Here is a 24,663-nt window from a genome sequence, read left to right on the forward strand (position 1 = left end):
CAACAGACAAAAGCAGCGGCAAATGGAAAGTTACAGTACAAGATATGGGATCCAGGCAAACATAGATCTGAACACATGATCAGGAGATCAAGAAAACTTTCTACCTTGAGAGTATGATGCGGGAGCATCCAAATCAAAAGGGAATTATTGTAAATAATAGACATAGGGGTCATGCATTAGTTTCCTAAATTCCAAGTTAATTAGATATTCTCAAAGTAAATAAAACTAGGAAAGCTTTTAGGCATAAAGGAGTGGATGTGAACTTTAAGTGATAAGGATAGCTTTTCTATTTTAGAATAGGAAAAAGACAGAATAAAGCTAAAAAGATGCTTTTGCCATATGTATGCATTGCATGAGCTTTAGTTGAGTGATTTTAGGATTTTCTTATCATGCTGAGTTTAATAAATTAGGGAGCCTCAAAGGCATTGAAGGCAGAGAAGTGTGAGGAGTGAGTGTGAGAAGTGAGCAAGGTTCTCCTTGGGAGCCTTCGGGCAGTTTGAAAAAGGGCCATAGATTTGCATATCTGGCCATGAATGTAAACCTCTTGTGAATATTTGTTTTATGTAAATATAAGTATGATTTGCATGGACATGGTTGTGGTTAGTGAATTCTGAGATATGGCATCATTGAAATTCCTTTGGTATATATTTAACTCTGTGGGAGGACAACGACTTCTAAATGTTGTGTATGGATGTTTAATTGTCGTGGATACTTATAAGAAGAAAACTGGCTCGATTTGAGAATAGCGCATGTGTCTGTTCGTTGGAACTGCTCTTTGCATCGACCGGCGAATAGTGGAAGCAGCCTTATAACTCCGCATATACTTCCTCATATAGTTCTATATATAATTCAGTTTCAAGATTATATTGGCATCGTCGAAGACCTCAGGAGCGGCTGTTGAATTTGAGAATTCCTGCAGTTGAATGGAAACATATTAAAACAGAGGCGGCATTCCGGAGATTGAGAACGATTTGATATCGCCGAGATAATTGGTTCGTTGCAATTACAACTGTGTCGGGTCATATACGTATCGGAGTTTGCTGTAGAAATTCTGTGCCCGAGCCTTTTATTAAATTAAGGACAGATTATAACCAGTGGCATATATATATATTTTTCGGTTGCATCTGTTTAGATGAGAAGCCAGCCTAAACCAGCACCGATATGAACGAGGAAGGGAAAGTATGTATATGCGTATGCGCATGGCGTAAGTGAACCCATATTCTCTACGTATTATATGTTCAATCCCATTGAATATTCGTTGGTTACATAGTTTGCTGTGTGTTTGTTTACGGTGAAAGCTTGGACAGCGTAACAAGGTAAAAGGAATGCATATTAATTTCTGTATAAAACGGTGCAATATGAATTGGACATAAATCATAGGAATTGGAGATAATATGCATAGTGGAGGATTAGTATGCATATATATATGCCTGCGGCCATGGTAAAATACATTTATACTATTGTGTTATTTGCCAATTGAACTCTGGTTAGATAGAACCGTAAGGGCGCACTCTTTAATTGAAGCGCAGCCAATATACATGTTGATATTGTTTATGGGATAATGAGTTATGAATTGGATTGATGCCAAGCATGGGTTTTTTTATTACAAGCCATGAATCAAGCATTATATGCATGATGGGAGAAAGATCCTGGTAGTAGCGGCTTGGGAGTGGCCTGGGCTGCATCAGTTGGCCATATAACTTTCCCTCGATAGGTATGTCTCGTCTCATCTCATATTTTTAGCTTACTAGTGCAGTAATGTTATTGTGGTTGTGCATACAAAAGTTCTGACCCAATATTTTATATGGGGATGGGATGCATGCATGATTGGCCTTAAGAGCCTAGTGTTGGAGCACTCTGATTGTCTTCGAGCTTTTGGGACGACCTTGATTCTGTGGGCCAATGCCTAGAAAACCCTTGAAGCTCTCAATGTAGAAGATACACTTAGTGCAGATTATTGCTTGCTTGATGGATAGGTTAATATTATTAGTTTAATTATGGATTTTTGAGAATATTTCTGAATCTAATAGATAAAAATAAAATCAATTATTTAACCATTAATTTAATTTGGAAAATAAAGATAACAATTAATCACTAAACTTCACTTGGCTATTGATCATGCAGGATATGAGGTTTCTCAAATTTCTCTAGTGTCCAGAAAGATGCTGAAATCATAAAAGGCCACACAGGGTAATTTATCTATCATTAATATGTAAAATTATTTTCAATGAAAACGTGGAAGAAAACAAATTATACTCAGTATATTAGGTTAATTTTTGATTTTGTTATAATGTTCAAGTTCAGGAGATAAAGTATGTATTGATTGGAATATTGATGCATAGAAAGAAGAGTGCTTCTAGACATAATAGCCAAAGTGTTGTCTGATCGAATTATTATATTCAAATCTAAACTCGTTTCCATACATAAAAAAGCAGGTTCTCCTTTCACCACACTAGAGCTGGAAGAGAGAACATTCATCACATCTAAGGTAGGGTTGTAGGTGCTGGTGGTAATGGTTGAATTTAATTTTGATTATACTTTTAAAGAATATTTTGGAATTTGAAATATTTTCTTATTATTTTTCCTCGAATTTAACTTATGTTTATCAAATTTTAAAATATTCTTGAAATCTACAATTAACCTAATTTCTTTGCTTTTGTATTATGCTGACCATATGGTAATAGGTTATGATGGCATGAATTATGTAGTTGCGCAATGGATTGGTTGAGAAGCAGCTAACCCCTTCGGTCGTGCTTCCATCATAGGGATGGAAATGCTTCCTAACGGGCATCAATATACAATAGAGAAAAAATGGTACAAGTAGTGGGTAAAGAAGTGAGGGCAAGCTTCATTCCCTGCATAGACAAAAAATTCTATGGGTTTATAACTAGCACAACCACATTTACCAATGTGGTTGTAAAGGTGAATTGATTATGACAACCCCATTTATTTCTGCAAAACCTAAAGCAATGCTGATAGTTTAGTTTCAACATTATTCTTGTAGCCCTAACATTGCTACTATCCTATACATAGTTAAGGAACACTATTACTCACAAGATTTTCAATGGCAAGTCAACCATTTATACTTCTACCATGTGATAAAATGGCTTCTTTGTAAGGAAAACCATAGAATCTGTGGAATGCTTCCATGAGAAGGGGAGTCATGTATACGGTTGTTTTCGTTTGATCAAATCACCATCATCATTATAATTTACTCATGGGTAATGTAAACTATGGAGTTTTTGGGATCCATAACATGATAAAAAGATTTGTAAGGAAATGAATTAAGTACTTGAGTATTGAGTTGTTTAGACCAATTTTAGCTTCAGATTTGTTTTACTCAACTTGCTTCTGCAACGACTAAACATAATTGATGATTTACTCCAGCATGAGTGGTTTGCCACTAATCTGATAACTCTCACATGCCACATAAATCTTTAATCTAATTGTTAGATTTATGTATACCACAACATCCACAAATGAAAGAACAAATTCAATCAATAATTAATTTGAAGACCAAACTAATATCTAACTCAATAAATTATTGCTATATAGTAGTGTGGTCTTGAAATTAATTAGTTCTTTGAAGAATAATGGTTTTAAACCATTATTACATAAATGAACCAACTGACGAATTCAATCAACAATGAATTTTAAAGTTCAAATTAAATTAAGCAAAGTAGTAGGACTTTATATACCTTGTCGTGACATGGAATAAGGTCTGGTAAAATTTTCATTCGTATACTGATTCTCTCTCTCCTAGCCTACATTTCATAGTGTGTCAATGGGGAAAATATATTACATCCTCAATATTGAATTAAGTAATTTGTGGCAATGTATTTACCCATTTTGCTAGGCTATGCTTGTAAGTAGCCTAACCTTTTATTGCTTTGAGATGAATGTAATCTTTCTAAGACTCCGGCTTAGGTTCCTCCACGAGAATATTGGGCACAAATTCATAGTTTTTCCCCTTGAAATATGGAATATAGGGTTTGAGTTCTCCTTATGATCTTTGGAACCATCGCACATAACGAAGATTTGTTGATGACCCTCCTGGATTTCTATAAAACCACATATCAAGTAACTCTAGAATTAAGTCATAAAAAGTTAACCAATGAGTTAGGTTAGCTATAATAAACAATATGTAGCATCATTCAATAAAATTCTTCAACTGTGATAAAATACATTAAGAAGTCTGAGTTACTATTAATTCAAATCACCTTGCAATATCGCTTTTGAGTTCAATCTTGCACATATGTCTTGGTGACACTCTGGCTGAAATGGTGATCGATTTGTCTCCTTTTCATCTTGGGCAATTGAAACCAAATTTTGGTCGGTTGAAAGAGACCATGTGACACAAAGAGAAGATGAACAGGGTGGTCATTACACATAAACTAGCCACATTTATGACAAATGGGCACAAGCAAAATATCAACATGTAGTCGCATAACGTGGTAACATTTATGAATAAGATAGGGCGTGATAATATTTCCTTATTCCTCCATCTTTCAACATTCATATGTTTCAGAATGCAAATAGACATTAGTTTGAAAGGCGTGTTTGGCACTGCTTTTTAAATTTAATTTCTTTCAATGAGACATACATGGAGATAAATAAGATGCACAATAATTTTTTAATGACCATTTGGTAAAAATTGATTTAAGCAGGGTTTAAACACTTGATTTAGATATGCAAGGAGGTTATCACTTTCAATTTCAATCATTGATGGAGTGGCTACAACGAGAATATACTAGCATATTTCAATTTGCATCATCAGATCAAAAAGATTAATTAACAAAAAGATTAAAGTGCCCAATTCCAATAGGACATATGTGTATCAACATAATTAATGTAATATGTGTTTTTTAAGATGTCATTTTTTATGAATTCAAAAATATAAATAAATTAATCAAAAATTAATAAATAATTATGTACCTAAATTCTATTAATAAACATTAAAAATTTCCAAAATATAAAATGAACATATCATTTTCTTAGCAACATTCTAAACCTTATAATTTAATGAACATATCATTTTCTTAGCAACATTTTAAACCTTATGATTTTTCAACTTTTCGTAAGCACATATTTTGATGCAGGAGCATACGGACTTAGCTAGCAATGTGATTATATGTTCACATGTTGTTGCTAACAAGAGATGAATTTCATTGACCTGAGTGGTCAAAATCAATTCTAAGTAGAGAGGGTTGGATCTGTCAAATTAATCTTTACCTCAATTATTGTAATAATTGGATTATAGTACTATTTTTAGAATAGGAGATAAGTTGCTAGTATAGGTGTGTCTTAGAGCTTGGAAATAGGGATTTGATTGTTTGACTGATAAAAATAGCGATCGAGTTGTCAATGCAATTAGGATAGGATTTGATTCATAAAATAAGAAAGAATGTAATGACAGAGATTAGATAATCAAGAAGAGCGTAAGTAAGAAAGATTTTTTGAGTGAGAGATAAGGTTTGAGATAGAAAAGAGGTCAGACAAACTATTGTAATCGAGTCGAGAGGGCCAAGACTCTATAATTTCCATTTTGCTGAATGATTGATTGAAGTGTGGTGTGGACGCACTGTTTTGGTGCAGAAATTCTCTTATGACTGTGTATCGATGTTCTGGACCCCAATCGCTTATTTTTCTCTATTTAAACATTTTATTTATAAATCACAGTCAATTAGTATTAAGAGTTAATATTGAGCTTAAGTGCTAAACATTTCCTTAAGTGTCTTTCTTAAAGTATGAATTAAGCATGTGGGTTGTATTTGATAAACGGGAAGCAGTATCTCGTGCACCCAGAAGGTCACAAATGTTATTTGGAAAATTCACATGATCAACCCTAGCAGTCAACATGTTGCACGTGAAAACCACTTTTCTCACGTGCTCTCGACTTGATATCATTGATGCAATAATCCACGCGAGGTTGCACGACAACCGTCTGATTGGATGGATCACATCGACAGTGGAGATCATTGGGATATCTTGGTGAGTGGACGATGCAGTTTCTGTTGGATTTAGAGAAGTGATATCAATGGTGCGGATTGAAGTGCTCGACGAAAGGGAAAGTCAGAGAAGGACCGACATTGATTTGTCAGATAAGTGACCCTCAGGGGGAAATTCCACATACAAGATTCGTCAACGCGTCGCTGATTGGTTACAAAGTCAACTAGTAGTTTAATTCCAGACTACCACCCCATTATCATCAACCTCCTATGTCATTTTTGGTATTAGAGGAAGTATTAAGTTTTTCTATAGTAAATATGCCACTGAGGAGAGAAGGAGCCATAGGTCGGGGAAGACCTATAGTAAATGCGGTTCTGTTGGATGAAATCTGAAATATGCATACAAGGATGGAGACAATGGAGACTACTCAGAGGAGAGCACCTGATGAAGGAGATGCCAGTGCTGCAGAAGAATATTCTGAGGAAGAAGAAGAGGATGACAGTGAAGCTACCAAAGTTCTCAAGATATTGGCTAAAGCAAGTAGAAGAACAAAGGTGGAAATACCTTTGTATGATGGGAATCTCAAAGTTGAAGATTTGATGGACTCGATGAGTTCATTTCACAAGTATTTTGACTATGAGGAGGTTGATGAGAAAAAGAAGGTGAAATTTGTAGTTATCAAATTGAAGGGTCACATGGATATCTGGTGGGATGAACTACAAGCATTTAGAGCAAGAAAAGGGAAGTCTAAGATCAAACAATGGGATAAAATGGTAAGTGGATTGAAAGCCAAATTTATGCCAAAAGTTTATCAGTTAAATATTTTTAGGTAATTGCAAAACTTGAGACAAAAAGGTATGACTGTCAAAGAGTATACAGAAGAATTTTATAAGTTGAGCATTGGAGAAGGACATCCAGAGGATGATGTAGAAAAGGTATCCAAATACATAAATGTGTTGAGATATGACATACAGGATGAAATCAGCTTACTGAGTCTGAAGACAATTAAAGATGCCTATCAAGAAGCTTTGAAGGCAAAAGAAAAGATGCTGAGGAAGAAAAATCAAAGGAATAGAGGAAAACGTTCAGCAAGAGGTAGGGGAACTACTAGATCAAGATTTCAACATGCTCCGGGCGAAACAAGAGGTTCAATTAGTAGACTACCACAAAGAGGAGAATTTAATAGAGGAAGATTTGGACCGAGAGGAAGGCGTCATGGAAGAGAAATTTGGTGTCATAAATGTGGATATTGTGGACGTGGATCATGGAAATGTCCTCATAATAAAGAAAAAAATCATAGCAATGTGAATGTGGCTGAGGCAAAGGAAGAAAAACCTCAAATTGCAAACAAGAATCACCTGAAGTAGGAGAATCCTTGTTGTTGAAAAAGGTATGTTAGGTTCCTATACAAATAGGTGTAATAATTTATGATTAACTTAGTTTATCTCTATAATATGTACATACCTTTGCTTTATGCAAATGTTTTCCACAGTTAGAAAATCAAAAAATTTAAAAAATGTAAAGAGGGTATGCCCTAAAAGAAAAATCGAAAGGCAAAAAGAATAAAAAAGGTTAGAAAAAATGAAAAAATGAACCCCGAAAAGAAAAGACCATGAAAGTTTGCAAGCCCAAATGCCACTACCATTTACATTTATGCATAATAATTATTGTGTGCAACTTTTTATTTATGCCATAATCCATGGTAATCAAACAGTTTAATCTTGATTATTCCATGTTATGAATTTCATGTTGATAGATAGAGAATAAATGCTTGACCAAACAGTGTAGCCTTGGAAGATAAGTAGATAGGTAGAGTGAATAAAAGGAGCTCAACTATTTAAACTGAGCCCTTGGATGTAATAAGGATAGATTTAGATAGATTTCTATTGTAACAGAAAATAAAATAGTTTTGATAAGGGTTTGCTAGTTTAAGTGCACCCTAATAAAGAAAGATAAAAATGGTAGGATAAGTAGGTGGGTAAGTAGAAGAATGGTCATAGAATATAGTGATTGATTGGATAAAGTCATATCATTTAATTTCATCATCAAGTTGCTAAGAGTGTAGATGATAATGGAACATCTACAAAGCCAAATGATTAATCTCCCCATTCACTTCACCTTTAATTTACTAATTTCCCATGAGCAAAGTCAAAAGTACCTAAAACGTTGAGTTAAAGGGGCTTAGAGAATTTCTCATAATTCATTCATTTCATCTAAAAATCCCTTTTCCTAAGGTGGAATCACCATTTGCCAAGGGAAAGTAAGTATCCCCATACAAAAACCCTTTTTTTCACAAAAAACCCACAAAAAGGCATTTAGCCTAAGTTATAATGTGTAGGTACGAATTGTGTAAATAAATGTTCAACACGTTATACTTAGCGCAAAAACCCACTTTTCCCCTTTCATTTCATATTAGCTTTAATATTCACTATATTTATTTAACTCCCAAAAACAAACCTTTTCCCGTATTATTTATTAAACCCATATGATAATATCGTGTCCCCAAGGTTTGAAATATAAACCTTATTAAGAAAATTAAATAAATGGACTAATTAGTTGATCAACGACTAATTAAGAACCATAACCCTCCGCCGATTAAAAAAGATTAATTAGTCAATTAGTGATTAATTAAATCTATCCATGCCAATCAAATCACCCCTGATGCCATTAAGCCTCCCTAATCCGTAGTTAATATCCCACCATGCCCCTCCATTAACTCCCCAATCAAATTATTGCCCCAATCACTGTGCGATCTGACCCCTTCAAATCCAACGGTTGACACTCATATCGGGTGGCCTCCGAAAGCCGAGCTTTACCCACCCGATGTGAGTGGTTTCACTGTTCACCCCGCCACTACGTGGCACCTGATGAATGGCATCGGGCAGCCTCCCCTAAAAACCACCCACAACTCATAAGCGGAGTGATGGCCCTTTCAATACCGCTTCCCCACCATTTCGATAAATTGCCCGTCCGTTCATTTAATTTACTTTCACACCATATTTTGAAACTCTGCCTATTAAACCTTATAATGTGAAAACTTGTGTTTTTATGGTTTTTTCCCATTTGACTGTGTAAATCTATGAAACCTTCCAGCACCTCCCTGAGCCTCTGCAACATGATTTCACCATCTGTTCTCAGTCCAAAACTCCATTGTGACCCCTTTCCCAAGCATCCCTGTGCCAGAGAGCCATCAAGCGCCCTTCATGAAGACCTGTATTCTTTTAAATAATATTGAATTTTTTTATGTTATCAAACTAAGATCAGAGCTTGGATAAATAGTTCTGATACTAGTCACAAAACTAGTTTATTCCAAGAATCAACTGAAAACCACATTCAGAACTTGTGCTCAGAGGATGAACACAATTGTAGAAGGAAACAGAAAAGATGACAGTTACAAAGCATACAGATTCATGTCAAAGTGAAGACAGATGAAACAACAGAATGGTAAAAGTAAACATGCATGCAATAAGGGTTAAATAGAGATGAAAACACTTTCACCAGCAACAATGAAGTTAATCCAAAGTAAAAGTGAAAAACAGTTAAAAGAAATTTGAAGATAAAGATGAAATGAAAGCATAAATGATACATTCTTCAGAAATTTCCTGTTTAAGTCATAGGTTTTCAGAAACTATTTTGGCCAATCCAAGAAGTATTTTGAGAAACCGGAGGATTTTTTTGTTCCAAACAGGCTAATCTACAAAAACTGATGTCATTTTCTACACAGGTATTACAAAAAGTGAGATAAGTGCATATCTTCACGACCTACTTTTCGAATTGTGTAAAGTCCTATTTGAAACATCTTTTTGCAGAGAATATTGTGAAGAGTTGGAGCTAAATTTTGGGAAACTGAGAGAGGTTTATCTCAAAAGCATTCTTATCTATAGTAAACTCTTTCACTTTTTACATATCTATCTCAGAATGAGATATACAAAGGTATCAATGGACCCTAATTTTGGAGAATTGTTGAGGTAGAATGTACAAAGAAAGGATGCAGTTAGTGACATGGATGCCTCATCATCAATTAAGAGTTTCTATAAAATTCGACTTTCTCTTCTTTGTCACCATAAATCCATAAAAAATAGTGTCAAATAGATTGATTAGTTTTGAATGTCCTTTATTTAAGTTCTATTAGTGCAAAACAATTTGAGATATTTGTAAAACTAATCTTGATATTTTTTCGAGATATTTCAGTTAAGAATTTGTATAAATACTTCTTCATTTGAAGTATTTTGTGTGGATTAAAAAGCATTTCTGTTGACTTTTGTTTTGAGCTAAAGGAGCTATTGTAATCAAGGTTGGGACTAGTTTACTGGATTGAATAAAGCTGAGGACATTTCACTCAATTCATGTGCACTGTGGGAAACAAATAAGTATCATTTATCTGAGTTTGATTATTGTTTTCCTTTATGTTATGAAATATCACATATGTTTCTTATAATTAGTAAAAGAAAACGAGTAATATCATCAAAATTAACTTAAGTTCTCTCTGTTTTAACTTTTTGCTTATTTAATGTTTTCTACTAAATTGCTTAAGTTTGGGAATTCTTAGTTTCTCTCTTACTTCTGTAATTCATTCCCTCTATTGGCCCCTAGTATAGGATTCTTAATTTCCCTTGCTACTTGCCAAACCTACCTTCATCATCTTAACCCCTATTAAAGATTCTTCATTGCCTTTGGCCCTGGTTAAGATTTTTATCCATTAAGACTTTCAGATTTGTCCTTGATGTGCTAGCTCGCCTTGTGAACTCTTACCTCACTGATTAATCAAATCGTGATAAAACTTTCCTACTTGACTCCATAGCCCAATGGCCTAAATATCTTCTCTGCCCATCTATTCCCTTAATTCCACCAAACAAATCAAAACAAATTCATTAAGCATTAATAACTAGCCTAATATCATATCAAAACAAAACTAAATCATAAAGAGAGAGCCCTCTCTGAGTGTATATTGGCTAGGATATATACTCAAAAGATTGGTTTGTGGTTACCTCGGAAATTTCTTTCTTTAACCTTGAGAAAATTCTGAGTGATAACAGGGTATTGGTTAAGGAAGAGAAAGAGATAGGAGAACCAGCTCAGAGGAAGAGTTTATTCAGAACTACATGCAAGTCCAATGGAAAATGTTGTAAAGTGATAATTGATAGTGGAAACACTGATAACATTATTTCTACAAAAATGGTGGACAAGTTAGGACTAGTGAGAACAATACACCCTACTCCTTACAAAGTATCATGGTTTCAAAAAGGACATCAGCTTATTGTGACAGAAAAATGCAGGGTAGAGATACAGATTGGTACTTGCAAGGATGTGATATTATGTGATGTAACGCTAATGGATGTATGCCATGTGTTGCTGGGAAGACCTTGGCAGTTTGATCAAAAAGCTATTCATGATGGGAGAAGAAATACTTACACTCTGGAGAAGGATGGAAATAAACACACACTATTGCCATTGAAGGATGAAGCAGACAAAGAAGCACTTGGAAACAATGTTATGGCGATGAGTGGGAAAGAATTGCTGCAAGAAGTCAAGAAGGATGAGCAAATGAATTTTACTATCATAAGGAGACCTAAGGTAATTTTAACTTCCACAAACTTAGATGATTTATCTAAAGAAATCAAAACTCTGTTGAATGATTTTGTTGATATTATTGTGCATGAGTTGCCAAATGCATTGCCACCAATCAAGATTTTTAGTTATCATATTGATCTAATACCTCAAGCAAGTTTTCCAAACAAAGCAACATACAGGTTAACTCCTCAAGAAAATGTAGAAATTGGAAGACACATACAGGAACTAATGGATAAAGGATTAATCAGAGAGAGTCTTAGTCCATGTTCTGTACCAACAATACTCTGTAAAAAGAAAGGTGGTGAATGGCATATGTGTACAGATTCCAGAGTGATAAACAAAATCACAATCAGGTATCATTTTCCTTTACCACACATGGATGATTTGATGGATTGTTTAAATGGGTCAACATATTTTACTAGGATAGACCTGAAGAGTGGGTATCATCAAATAAGGATTAGAGAACGAGGTGAATAGAAGACGATATTTAAAACAAACAATGGACTATATGAGTGGTTAGTGATGCTTTTGGGACTCACCAATGCACCTAGCACATTCATGAGATTGATGAATGGAGTCTTGAAAGAATATGCAGGAAATTTTGTCTATCTTGTTTATCTTGATGATATTTTACTTTTTAGTAAAAGAAAAGAAGAACATCTGGAGCATCTTAAGTTGGTTTTAGGAAATCCGCAGAAAGAGAAATTGCTGATAAATATGAAGAAATGTAGTTTCATGAAAGAAGAATTAATCTATTTTGGATTTGTAGTTTCTAAATAAGGTTTGAAAATGGATCCAGAGAAAGTCCAAGTAAATTTGGAACTGACCTATTTCAAGAAACATATTTGAGGTAAGAAGCTTTCATGGTGTTGCAAGTTTTTATAAAAATTTTATCAGAAGTTTTAGTCAGATTTATGCACCAATTTTTGAAACAATAAAAGAGACTAATTCGACATTCAGGTTGATAGAAGTAGTAGACCGAAATGTTAAGTTGATGAAGAAGAAAATTATAGAGAAACCAGTCTTAGCTTTACCTGATTTTGGGAATGTTTTCCAAGTTGAAACTTATGCTAGTGGAGTTGTAATAGGAGCAGTTTTGAGTCAGGAATGGAGACCAATAGCCTACATTAGTGAGAAACTAAATTAAGCTAAGAAGATGTATTCTTCTTATGACAAAGAATTCTATGCTATTGTGCAAGCTTTAAAAAAATGGAGACATTATTTGCTACCAAAGGAGTTTGTATTGTATTCTGACAATCATGCATTATAGTTCATAAACAATCAACCAAAATTTAACCAGAATCATGCCAAGTGGGTATAGTTTTTATAGAGTTTTACTTTAGTGATAAAACACACAAGTGTTAAGTTGAAAAAAGTTGTTGATGCTTTGAGCAGGGTAAATTTCATTGTTTAAGAATTACGAGTTGGTGTTGTAGGATTTGAAGAAATGGTTGATACGTATAAAGATGATGCAGAATTCAAAGATATTTATGTACTTGTACAAAATCCGGTAGTTCATAATAGAAGCCAGTAGTTAGATTATCTTATCCAAGGAGGTTTATTGTTTAAAGGTAACAAATTGTGCATTCCCAAATGCTCTATGAGGGAAAACATAATCAAGGAGAAACATAGTGGAGTATTATCTGGTCACATTGGATAAGACAAATAATTTGCGCAGGTAAATGATTTTTACTATCAGCCAAAGATGAAAACTGATGTTAAGAGATTTGTCGAGAAATGCAGGATCTGTCAGCATGCTAAAGGGAGAAGCCAAAATACAAGATTGTACCATCCATTGCCAATACCAGACCGACCATGGGATGCAATTAGTATGGATTTTGTTTTTGGATTACCTAGAACCCAAAGAGGGAATGATTCCATTTATGTTGTGGTAGATAGATTTTATAAAATGGCACCTTTCATTGAATGTAAAAAGACAAGTGATGCAACACATCTTACCAATATATTTTTTCAGAAGTTGTAAGGTTACATGTAGTACCTATAAGTATTGTATCTGATAGAGATACGAAGTTTGTTGGGAATTGCTGAAGAACTCTTAAGAAGAAACTAGGTGCCAACCTTAGTTTTAGTTCACCATATCAGCCTAAAATAGATGGATAGACCGAAGTGGTAAACAAAAGCTTGGGAAACATATTGATAAGTTTAGCATATAACAATCCTAAGCACTGGGATTTAGCACTCGCTCAAGATGAGTTTGCTTATAGTGACACTCCAAACCGAAGTACTAGGATGAGGCCATTTCAGATTATTTTTTGAATGAATCCAAGAGGCACAAATGAGCTCAAAAGTTTTGGAAAACAGGAGACAAGAAGTGAAAAAGTTGAAGAGTTTGCAGAGCAGACGCAAATACTACAAGAAGATGTGAAAGCTAGATTGCAGGAAAGTAGCAGCAAATACAAAGAGAGAGCTGATATGACGAGGAAAGAAAAAGAATTCCAAGTGGGAGATCTAGTGATGGTATACTTGAGAAAATAAATATTTCTTGTTGGGACTTGCAATAAACTAAAGATGAAAAAGATAGAGCCATGTAGAATTGTGAGGATGTTTTCTACTAATGCTTATGAAATTGAATTGCCATAAGGGATTGGAATATCACCTACCTTCAATGTTGCAGATTTATATCCGTACAAGGAGACAGAGTCAGAACTATAAAAGGAACATGTAGGAGATAAAGTTCAAACTTTAAATTGGGAATAACAAATGCCAAAGATAGTCAAGAAAGAGGTGGAAGCTATTTTGGATAAAATAGTAACTAAAAGAACCAAAGGACATGTTTATTTTAAGTATTTAGTAAAATGGAATGGACAACCAATAAAGGATGTTAGTTGGTTGACAACACCAGAGTTATAAAAGTATGGAGTAAATCTTGAAAGTCTGAAGGATTATTTCCTTCCTCGGAAGTCTAATGCAGGAGCATATGGACTTAGCTAGCAAAGTGATTGTATCTTCACATGTTGTGGCTAACAAGAAATGAATTTCATTGACCTGAGTGGTCAAAATCAATTATAAGTAGAGAGGGTTGGAACTCTCGAATTAATCTTTATCTCAATTATTGTAATAATTAGATTATTGTATTATTTTTAGAATAGGAGATAAGTTGTTAATATAGGTGTGTCACTGAGCTTGCAAATAGGGATTTGATTGTTAGACTATTAAAAATAGGGATCGAGTTGTCAATGAAGTTAGGATAGGATTTGATTCTTAAAAGAAGAAAGAATGTAATGATAGAGATTAGATAATCGAGAACATGGTGAGTAAGTGAGAGTTTTTGAGTGAGAGATAGGGTTTGAGATTGAACAGTAGTCAAACAAACTTTTGTAATCAAGCCAAGAGGGCCAAGACTCTGTAATTTTGATTTTGTTGAATAATTGATTGAAGTGTGATGTGGAAGCATTGTTCTAGTGTAGAAATTCTCTTATGACTATGTAATGGCATTCCAGACCCTAATTGGGTATTTTCCTCTCTTCAAACATTTTATTTATAATTCACAGTCAATTAGTATTAAGAGTTAGTATTGAGCTTAAGTGCTAAACCATTCCTTAAGCATCTTCCTTAAAGTATGAATTAAGCACGTGGGTTGTATTTGATAAACGGGAAGTGGCATCTTGCGTGCCCAAAAGGTCGTAAATGGTATTTGGAAAATTCATGCAATCAACCTTAGCGGTCAACACGTAGCACAAGAAAACCACTTTTCTCGCGCACTCTTGTCTTGATATCGTTCGTGCAAGAATCCACGTGAGATTAAGTGACATCGACGGTGGATATCATTCGAGTAAGTTGGTGAGCGAACGATGCGATATCCGTTGGATATCGAGAAGTGAGATCAATGGTGCAGATTGAAGCTCTTAACAAAAGGGAAAGTGAGAGAAGGGCCAATAGTGATTGGTCAGATAAGTGAGACCCTCAGGGGGAAATTCCACATATAAGATCCATCAACGCGCATCTCATTGGTTACAAAGTTAGCCAGTAGTCTAATTCTAGACTACCGCCCCATTTTCACCAACCTCATACATCATATTTCCAACTACGTTTTTCCAAAATGTCGAAAATAGTGAAAATAGTTTTTGGAATTTACTTATATCACTGGTTGAGATTAGATAATATAAGTGAAAGAAGGTCTACTTTATTCAATGAAAATTATCATATTTCAAACTGTTACATAGTCGAATTTCATTATATATGGTTAGAAAATAGCAGGATTTCATTATATATCATTAGAAATTGTTAAACAATAGAATGTTATATTTTTCCTTCTCTTTGTAGCAATATAAAAATATTATTTTTTGAATTTTTTTATGGGAACATTTTTCTACATAAATTTTCTCAAAATTAGGTCCAAAAATTATATAAATTGTCATAATTGTAGATATTTGTGGTTGAAGGTAAATTTTGGTAAAATACAGGATTTTTAGGATTACGAGTTCGTTTATACATACTACTAATAATAATAAATGTAATTTAAACAATGGAAAATAAAAATTTAGCTGGATTTCAAAAATAATAGTTAAGATAGTTTAGAATATAAAATGTTTTGAATTTTCATTTGATTTGTAGTAGCTTAGACATTTTTTTGCTGACAACTTCTGGCCAAAAAATTAAAATAATTGCTAAAATTCAAGATATTAATGTTTGAGATTACATAATAGTGATCAAATAAATATTTTTAAGGGTGATGAATTAATTTATGCATGCAAAAATTTAATTAAAGAAAGATAAAATTACATTTTTACCATCAAATTTTTTTCCGGGGAAAAAAGCAAAACTTTCTATTATGGTGATAAAAAGTTTTTACACATTTGTTCTTAAGCCATGCTGGGCTCATTTTTACAATCACAGCTCAACCCTCAGGGAGCTTTCTGCGGAGTCTGTCCTGTATATGTCTTCCTCCCGGAAGGAGGAATTAAAACCATAAAACAAAAGTACACTAATACATGTGATACCCGAGGTCTCCTTCAAAGAAGGAAAACAACCCCATTCTGTCAAGTATGTCCACCAGTCATTTTAGAGCCAAAAAAATATAGAGGTCTGTAAGCTATGATCTAAATGCCGAAAGTTCACCCTGCTATGGATAAATATGTACAAAAAGTAAACAGAAAATATAGAAAAACTCTAATATTTGCCGACAAAAATGGAGCCAATCAAGATCTGTCATTACTGTTGCTGCTCATAAGGAGGCTGTTCTGTTCGGTGAGACTGTCCCTGATATATCTCTTCTATCGCCCAGCTGCCTGAATCCTGTTGAAGACTAGCCTTAGATAACTGATATGCTTCTTCGTTCTTCTCCCTGTAGATATGGCATAGTGAGAACCTGTTAAAGTATGTCTTCAGATATAAAATCTCTTCAACAATTGTCATCAAAATTTGATTTTGACAAGCAGCTAAACCATTGATCCAATTTATAACATTAAGAGAATCCCCAAAAATCTGAATGGTGTTGATGTTTTTGTGTTGTAGCCAGCATAATAGGAGACGTAAGGAAGAGAGTTCCGCAAAATTATTAGTTCCTGTACCCAACCCAACCGAGGCTTTTAGAGTATGTTCTGAGTTGATATGTATGCACATGCCTGCACCAGCCCTATTGTTTTGTGATGCCCCGTCAAAATAACCACAAGGGATATCCTCATGTATGATGATGTTGTTTTGTTTAGGTCTGGATTTTTTTTCCTCAGGGGGAGGTAGAGCAGAGTAAATGGCAATAATATTAGATGCAATAACAGAAATCGGTGTATTTTGATCTTGGAACAAACTCTTGTTTCTCGCAAGCCACACACCCCAGCAGTAGATAATTGGCAAGTTCCTCATATTCCCAACCGAATATGTTTGCCACCATTTCCTCCAAGTATCACCCAGCAATTCATTTCCCCACTGTGCAGTCACCTTAAGAAAACCGATGACCTCCTCCCATAATTTCCTCGAGAAAGAACATGTGGTGAAAAGATGGTTTGTAGTTTCCTCCTCAGATTTGCACAAAGGACATCGCCCTGGACCAGCTAAAAATCTTGATTGAAGATTTTCCCACGTTGGTGCCTTCCTATTTAAAATACACCAGAGAAAGAGTTTGGATTTGGCAGGACTTTTAAGTTTCCATATGTCTTTGGCCCACCATTCCGGTTCTCCCCAACCTATCTTTCCCATTAGATAAGAATATCCTTCTTTTGGTGTATACCCCCCAGTTTTGCTGTGAGCCCACATTAATCTATCAGGTTCCTCTTTTATCCTAACATTGGATCGATTAAGTTCTTTGATGTAGCCTGTCCATTCATTCTTCCATCTAGCATTTAGTCCTAACTCTTCATCGTCCTTCCAAGCCTGTCCCCAAATAGTAGACTGCCCTACTCTTTCAACCTGATATATATAGGAGATACCTTTGGACTCAAGATGTCGAAGAAGTCCTGGTGATAAAGCATATGCTTCATTACACCCAACCCAAGGGTCCCTGCCAATCCTGATTTGTCTGCCATCTCCCACTTTCCATGCTAACCCTTGCTCAATTACTGAGAAAGCCTCCACCGTTGCCTCCCAAATTACAGAAGAGTTTTTTGCCTTCTTATTCTGACTCCGAATCCAATCATCCAAAGGCATTGGATCAATGTACTTCCTTTTAACCACCCTTGTCCACAGATTTTCAATAGTTATAAGCCTCCATCCTGACTTTGCTGCTAACGAGGTGCTGAACTCAGGGAGTCTTTTAATCCCCCAACCTCCCCACTCTTTTGGTCTGGCCACTTTATCCCAGGCCACCCATGGTAATCCGGAGGATTCCTTAGAGCCTGCCCATAAAAATCTGCAACATATCCTTCTAATTTTCTCCATTACACCTTTAGGAAACCAGGTTAGGGCAGCCCAGTAAACTGGGATGGCTAACAAGACTGATTTAATAAGAGTCAACCTACCTGCTCGCGACAGCCATCTATAACTCCAATGTGAAATTCTTGCTTCAATTTTTGCTATGATCCAATTCCAGTCTTCTTTTCTGTAAGCAACTGGTTTTAACCAAAACCCCAGGTATTTAAAGGGAACATCCAGAGGTTGACACGGAAACGGAAAAAGATCAATCAATTGATTTCTTTCCCTCCTGTCTACAGCTGCCAAACAAACCTGAGATTTCCCAGAATTTATCTGCATTCCAGTTGCTTTTAGAAAAAGATCAAAAATGCATTTTAACTCCTTTAATTCGCTGTAATTACCATTAGAAAAAATTAATATATCATCAACGAAAAGCAGGTGGGTGATGTAGAGATTTATTGCTACCTCAATACCTTTTACCTTATTCTCACTTCTGGCTTTATGTATCAATCTACTTAGCCCTTCTGCCACAAGGAGAAATAGGAGAGGGGATAAGGGACACCCTTGTCTGAGGCCTCTCTGACTAGTAAAAAATGGGGATGCCGCTCCATTGACCAATACTGCAAAGCTGACGTTTGTTATGCACCCCATAATCCAGCTGACAAAAGGATAGCTGAATCCCACATGAGTAAGAATCATTCGAAGATAGAGCCAGCTGATCCTATCATAAGCTTTGGAAAGGTCTATTTTAAGAACAGCACCCTTCTTTTTCTTTGTTTTGACACTATGAATTACCTCCTGAGTGACCCCTATAGCTTCATGGATTTGTCTACCATCCAGGAACCCAAATTGTTCCATAGAGATGTTCCTGGACAAGATCGGATTTAATGTGAGGACTATAACCTTTGAAATAATCTTGTATATACAATTACACAAAGAAATTGGTCTGAAATCTTCAAAACTTTCCGGTTCATCCTTTTTTGGAATGAGAGCAATGAATGTTGAATTAAAAGGTCTATATATTTCTCCTTTCAACCTAGACTCTTCAACAACTTCAGTTATCTCATCTCCAATTTGATCAAATGCATAGCTAGATTTCACCATTGATAGTAAGAAAAAAATAAAAAATAAAAATGTGTAGGAATTTTTGTTTTCTTTGTAATATTTTAACATTATTGTTCTTAACCTTTATTGGAGTATTTTTTCACTATTTTTTTTCATTAAAGTGCGATGGTTGTTTTTAATGGTGCTAAATCCATTTATGCATTCAAAAATGTAGTTTATAAATTGACAATTACAATGTCACACATAGTTAGATCGTCATATTTTAAAGGTATAAAAAATAAAATGTTTATACTTGTTTTTTTCTTTCTAGTAGTCCATATATTATACTTTTCAAACATTTTTGATTACATTTTTAAAATTGGTTTTACCCAAAATTAAGCTAGAAGAATTTTCGCAGAAAGAATTAGAGTTATTCAAGAAATTAAATCCGTTTATAAATTCAAAAATTAAATTTAGAAAATTGAAAATTACATTTTTATCAATAAAATCATAAATCATAGTAAAATGTTTAATGGCTAGAAAACATAAAAAAGTGAAAATGGACATTCTTACTTAAAAAAATAAAATATTAAATTTTTTTCTTAAAAAGGTGTAAATATGTGACAGTAGAATCAAATGACTTAAAAATATTAATCCAAAATTTAAAAAATATTAATTAGAATACCATAAAAAATTTAATGCAATCCATGCAACTAAATAAATGATATGAAAAATTTACTCATGAGATCATAGGCTATTCCCACCCTACAAAAATTTCCCTACCATTAATATTATATTCTATGCCATATGTATCACAAAGATATCCTTCTCTACCAAAATCTTAATGGGGATGTCCACATAAAAAGGAGAGTGGGGATCTTTCATATTTAAATGGCGTTTAAGATGTGTCTATGTCCACACAGGGTCACAAAGATATCCTTCTCTACCAAAATCTTAATGGGGATGTCCACATAAAAAGGAGAGTGGGGATCTTTCATATTTAAATGGCGTTTAAGATGTGTCTATGTCCACACAGGGTCTAGATGGTTTGCATGACCAAATTAATGATAATAAGATTGAAAATTTTAATAATATTAATAATTAAAATGAAAACGAAATTACATTTATACCTTAAAAATTTGAGCTCAATGATTTAATTAATAATGTAAATATTACTATGTTAATTCTTGTGTAAATTTTTCTTTAAATATTAGTAAAGGTATGGTAAATAACATTACTTTTCAAAATCACCTTGATGCGGGTGGTATCAAGTCACATTTATGACAAGCCGCATAACACAGGCAGCTGGCCTGGCAGACGGCAGAAGGAACGTTTGCACGGTACGCGTAGCAGGTGGGCAAAAGGGCTTAAGCGTCAGAAGGAACATTTGCACGGTACACGTAGCAGGTGGGCAAAAGGGCTTAAGCGTAAGTGAATTCAATTCCGGGCAGTCTCGAATGTTGGTTCTGCAGTCCGGCATTAATGCAGGCATGCGTGATCGGCAGATAATTTGGTATATTGTCATGGATCGGTTCATCACGCCTGTTTCAGTCACTGGAGCGATTCATAGTGCGGTAGAGCTGCCTCAGAACCTCTGTCTGGTGTTCCGAATCTGGCTCTTAGCGTGGATTTGTAAATTCCTCGAAGCAAGGTAATAGATTTACTCTGTTTCAATCTCTCTGCTCATCAATTTGTGCTTCTGAGGATGCCTCGACGTCGTGGTGTTCCTCGCAGAGGTAGTCATACAGGGAATAGGGGCCAATCTTCTCGCCCTGTTCCTCAGAATATTATCCCTATTGCCTCTGCTTCCCCTTCTTCTCCCCCTCTGGAACAAGCCAGGCCCATTCCGAATAGTTCATTCCAGACCCGCCAGATTCACTTTCCAGAGCTCGCTTAATAGGCCTGTTTTGACAGCAAGCATTACTATCATTCTCGCAAAGGAAGACAGTAATCAGGTCAGCTCGGCTACAACTACCCCCTCTCAATCTCACGGAGACAGTGTGCTTCACGGGGACCTCACAGGGATGGTGTTCCAGGCAGATAACTAGCAATAGGTTGGCCATGTCTCAGAGGTGCCACAACAACCCGTGATCCGGCTCAAAGTGATATTGTGCCTTGTGGCCCGACTCAGTGGGCAGGCGATGTTTTAAATTTGATGACCACTCCTCATGGTGGCGAACCAGTTTATGACAGACAGTGGTTTTGTGACGTGAGTCGCTTCTTCCAGGGGGAAGAGGAAATGCCGGATTCATCAAAGCGTGCAGATTAGAACTGTTTCCTCTCTGCCGCGTGGTCTAAGCAATTTTGGGTATGTGTCGTCAATTCTGAGGATAGATGTCTATGTCTCGTCCATACTCTCGCTACAGAAAGTGGCCAATGTCATTCCAGTCTCTGTTTTTTGTTATAGAAATAGCTATGATAGTTGCTTCTCAGTTTTTGTGGTCAACGTAGGGCATGAAGAACTCAGTCTCGGCAATCTTTTTCAGTATGTTAGTGCCCGAACCAAAAAATTTGTAGTATGTTTTGTAAATTCGGCATTAAGCCTGAACTGTAAGGTCTCTGAGTTTTTGGTAGAGGAATGGCCGCGGCCTCCTCAGAGGTTCTAACCTCTTTGTATATATTTTTATTTTTCTTTAATAGAATTAGCATTTACCGAGAAAAAAAAAAAAATACTTTTCAAAATCAATATATTAATGAAATATGCAGAAAGCCTCAATTTTCAAATTGGATATCAAAGTTACATTACATATCGAAGTTAAGATCATCTTCGAACAAAGTAACATTCATAAGGGAAAACTAACATTCATAAAGTTTCAGGACTCTAAGTCTTCGCCACTAGGAGCAGCAGTTGATCGCGACTTTCTTTCACATGAAAGTAGCTGCGCAAACCTGCCAAATCAATACAATATTAACAGTGAAACCAATTCACATGAACCATTTTCTGTCATAAAACTTGATTTAGCAATTTTCATTGAAATTGACGTATTCAATAAGAACTAAAATGACCTGATCAATGCATCATGGTTGGTCTTCCAGTCTTGCTCTGGCGTTCGCTCATAGTAGCCCGTCTCGATATTGACACTTGAAACAGGCTTGGCCAAGAGATCGCTACCTATCGTTTTCAAGGCTTTTAGATTCTCCTCCGTCGACAGATCCAAGGAGCTAGTGTGATCTCCCAGCTGCGGTTCCTGATCACAATGAGGCAGTGTGTTAGATATCTCGAATATAGATTTGTTCAACTTCAAACAAAATCTATGGGTGAATTATATATGGAGGGTGCAAGAAAAGTACCTGGATTCTGAGATACATATGCATGTTAATCGTTTTGAACCAGAAGAATTCGTGAATGTCCGCCATATCCGAACTTGATTGCAATAAAATATCAATTAAAGGTGATCTACCGTCCTTAGTTAACCATCCAAATAAGCCCCATTTTGCAGCGTCCGTGGCCTTGTAACGAGCTACTTTTTGTCCTGTTCCAAGAGAAAGAACCAGAAGCTTGCTAGACTCGTTCTCGATCAAATTTAAATCAATACTTGGTTTCGACAATGGTGGATTCGAATTGCGAGCGGAAATTTCTTTCAACAAATGGTTTACTGCAAGTAATGTCTGCAAGAATATGTTACAGGCCAACAAATTAATTGCGCAACCCATTAGGCAAAACTGTTACGCAGTGACTTTGAAAACTGAAATACAATTTCTTTCGACACATGGTTTACTGCAAGTAATGTTTGCAGGATTATTTTAGAGGGCAACAAATTAATTTCACGGCCCCTTACCAAAACTGTTACGCTGTGACTTTGAAAACTGAAATTTAAACCATAGCTACCAATTTTTTTGAGATGGCAATGGAAAAATATATCACCACGACTTACCGGATCATTAGCTGCAACTCCCCCGTCTATTAGATTGAAGTTTCTGGGATTTCCCCGGGAATCTTGTGTTTTGAAGGAATGAGGAGGAAGATATGTTGGAGCTGCTGAGGTCCCAATACAGACATCCGACAAAAATGCATCTTTCGACTCATCTTTCCTAGCCTGTATAGAGATTTGGTATATTCTATTTGTTAAACAGGCGTTGGAATTGATTTCAAGACTAGAGTGATCAGATCAGATAAAAATTACCTCAGAAGACGAGAAGATTATTGGTTGCTGTAAATGTATATCATATGCAGGAATTACAATGTCTGTTAGAGTCTCACTTAACCTTCTAGCCCCACATAAATCTTTTATGGTGCTACGGAGGAAATCCCCGGAATATTTGGGCCCTGTCAAAGCCCTACATTGTGTCCATAACCATCCAAAAAAGCCCCTGTCAGTAATTCATTTAAATTGATTCAGCTCTCTGTGAACATATTGAACATGGAGGTTGTAACATTAAAACCATAAAAATATTGCGTCGCTAACTTCTTCGGCGGTGGAAAAATGGAAGGACATCTGTCGAAATAAAGGCTAGTGATATCTTCCGCAGTAAACTGTGGGCGTTTGTTTTCATTTGGAAGAGTCAACATTGCAGCGATTAATCCTCCCGTGCTCGTCCCCGCGATGATGTCGAAATAATCAGCTATTTTAACATTTGGACCGTCGATTCCCTGTCACCGCAAATTTATAATTAGCATTGCTGATAAACATCATCAAAATAAAAACTCAATCACAAACTTTTAGAACTGGAATTAGTTTAAAACTGGGTTTGATGAGATTAAACTTGTATAATATTACCTGAAGCTTTCTCTCCAGGAATTGAAGGATAGTTGCTGGGATGATCCCACGGACCCCTCCTCCGTCAATGCTTAAAACTGTTTTCATGATTTCAATTAACTGCAAACACTGAAGGAAGAACGACTACAATAGATGTAGAATGACCAACAAATTGCTATGACTCTGTTTTTGTAGGAGCGGGAGTGGAGAACAATGCCTTTGAATTTACAAACGTCTTTCAATACGTGGAACTTGCGATTCTGCATTCTCGGCCGAAGCTACCACGAGCCATCGAGAAGAATAGGTCTGGATTTTATGAAAGTTGTCTCTTTCACGATTCACGGTGCACACCTTCCACCAACCAGTGCCGGCTGATATGACTTGCTCATTGAAGCGTGGGCAAAGTTGGAATAGGCGGGCGTAACTCTCTATGTACTGAAGAGACAATCCAACTTTAACTTTATCTTTATCTTTATGGTCACGTCCCGTCCCGTCTGCTTTGTCATGATGCTCACACTTTTGCTTTGCATTTATTCTATTCCTGACGATTGAGAATGAGGCCGGCATTTCACGTCAAAAGCAGTTCAGTTTTATT

The 24,663-nt window shown here is 35.7% G+C and overlaps 1 protein-coding gene across 1 annotated transcript; it reads right to left on the reverse strand.

Moving 5' to 3' along the window:
* Nucleotides 1-22,352: 22,352 nt before the first annotated feature.
* Nucleotides 22,353-24,310, reverse strand: LOC149235303 (patatin-like protein 5). The gene is made up of 6 exons (XM_089372067.1): nucleotides 24,090-24,310; nucleotides 23,778-23,962; nucleotides 23,496-23,682; nucleotides 23,247-23,408; nucleotides 22,663-22,980; nucleotides 22,353-22,559 (listed from the first exon to the last, which is right to left on the reverse strand). Exons 1-6 carry the CDS (start codon nucleotides 24,174-24,176, stop codon nucleotides 22,368-22,370), a joined length of 1,131 nt encoding a protein of 376 aa, XP_089228193.1. The 5' UTR covers nucleotides 24,177-24,310; the 3' UTR covers nucleotides 22,353-22,367.
* Nucleotides 24,311-24,663: the final 353 nt, after the last annotated feature.

Source organism: Pinus tabuliformis, chromosome 8 (genome assembly GCF_031772625.1).
Source record: "Pinus tabuliformis cultivar Carrire ecotype Pingquan chromosome 8, CPIR1, whole genome shotgun sequence".
Classification (NCBI taxonomy): Eukaryota; Viridiplantae; Streptophyta; class Pinopsida; order Pinales; family Pinaceae; genus Pinus; species Pinus tabuliformis.

Coding starts and splice junctions, on each gene's coding strand:
- LOC149235303 (XM_089372067.1), bottom strand. CDS start 24,176: ATGAAAACAGTTTTAAGCATTGACGGAGGAGGGGTCCGTGGGATCATC. Junction 23,963..24,089: donor TCCTGGAGAGAAAGCTTCAG/GTAATATTATAC, acceptor TTGCGGTGACAG/GGAATCGACGGTCCAAATGT. Junction 22,981..23,246: donor GAGTTGCAGCTAATGATCCG/GTAAGTCGTGGT, acceptor ATATTCTTGCAG/ACATTACTTGCAGTAAACCA.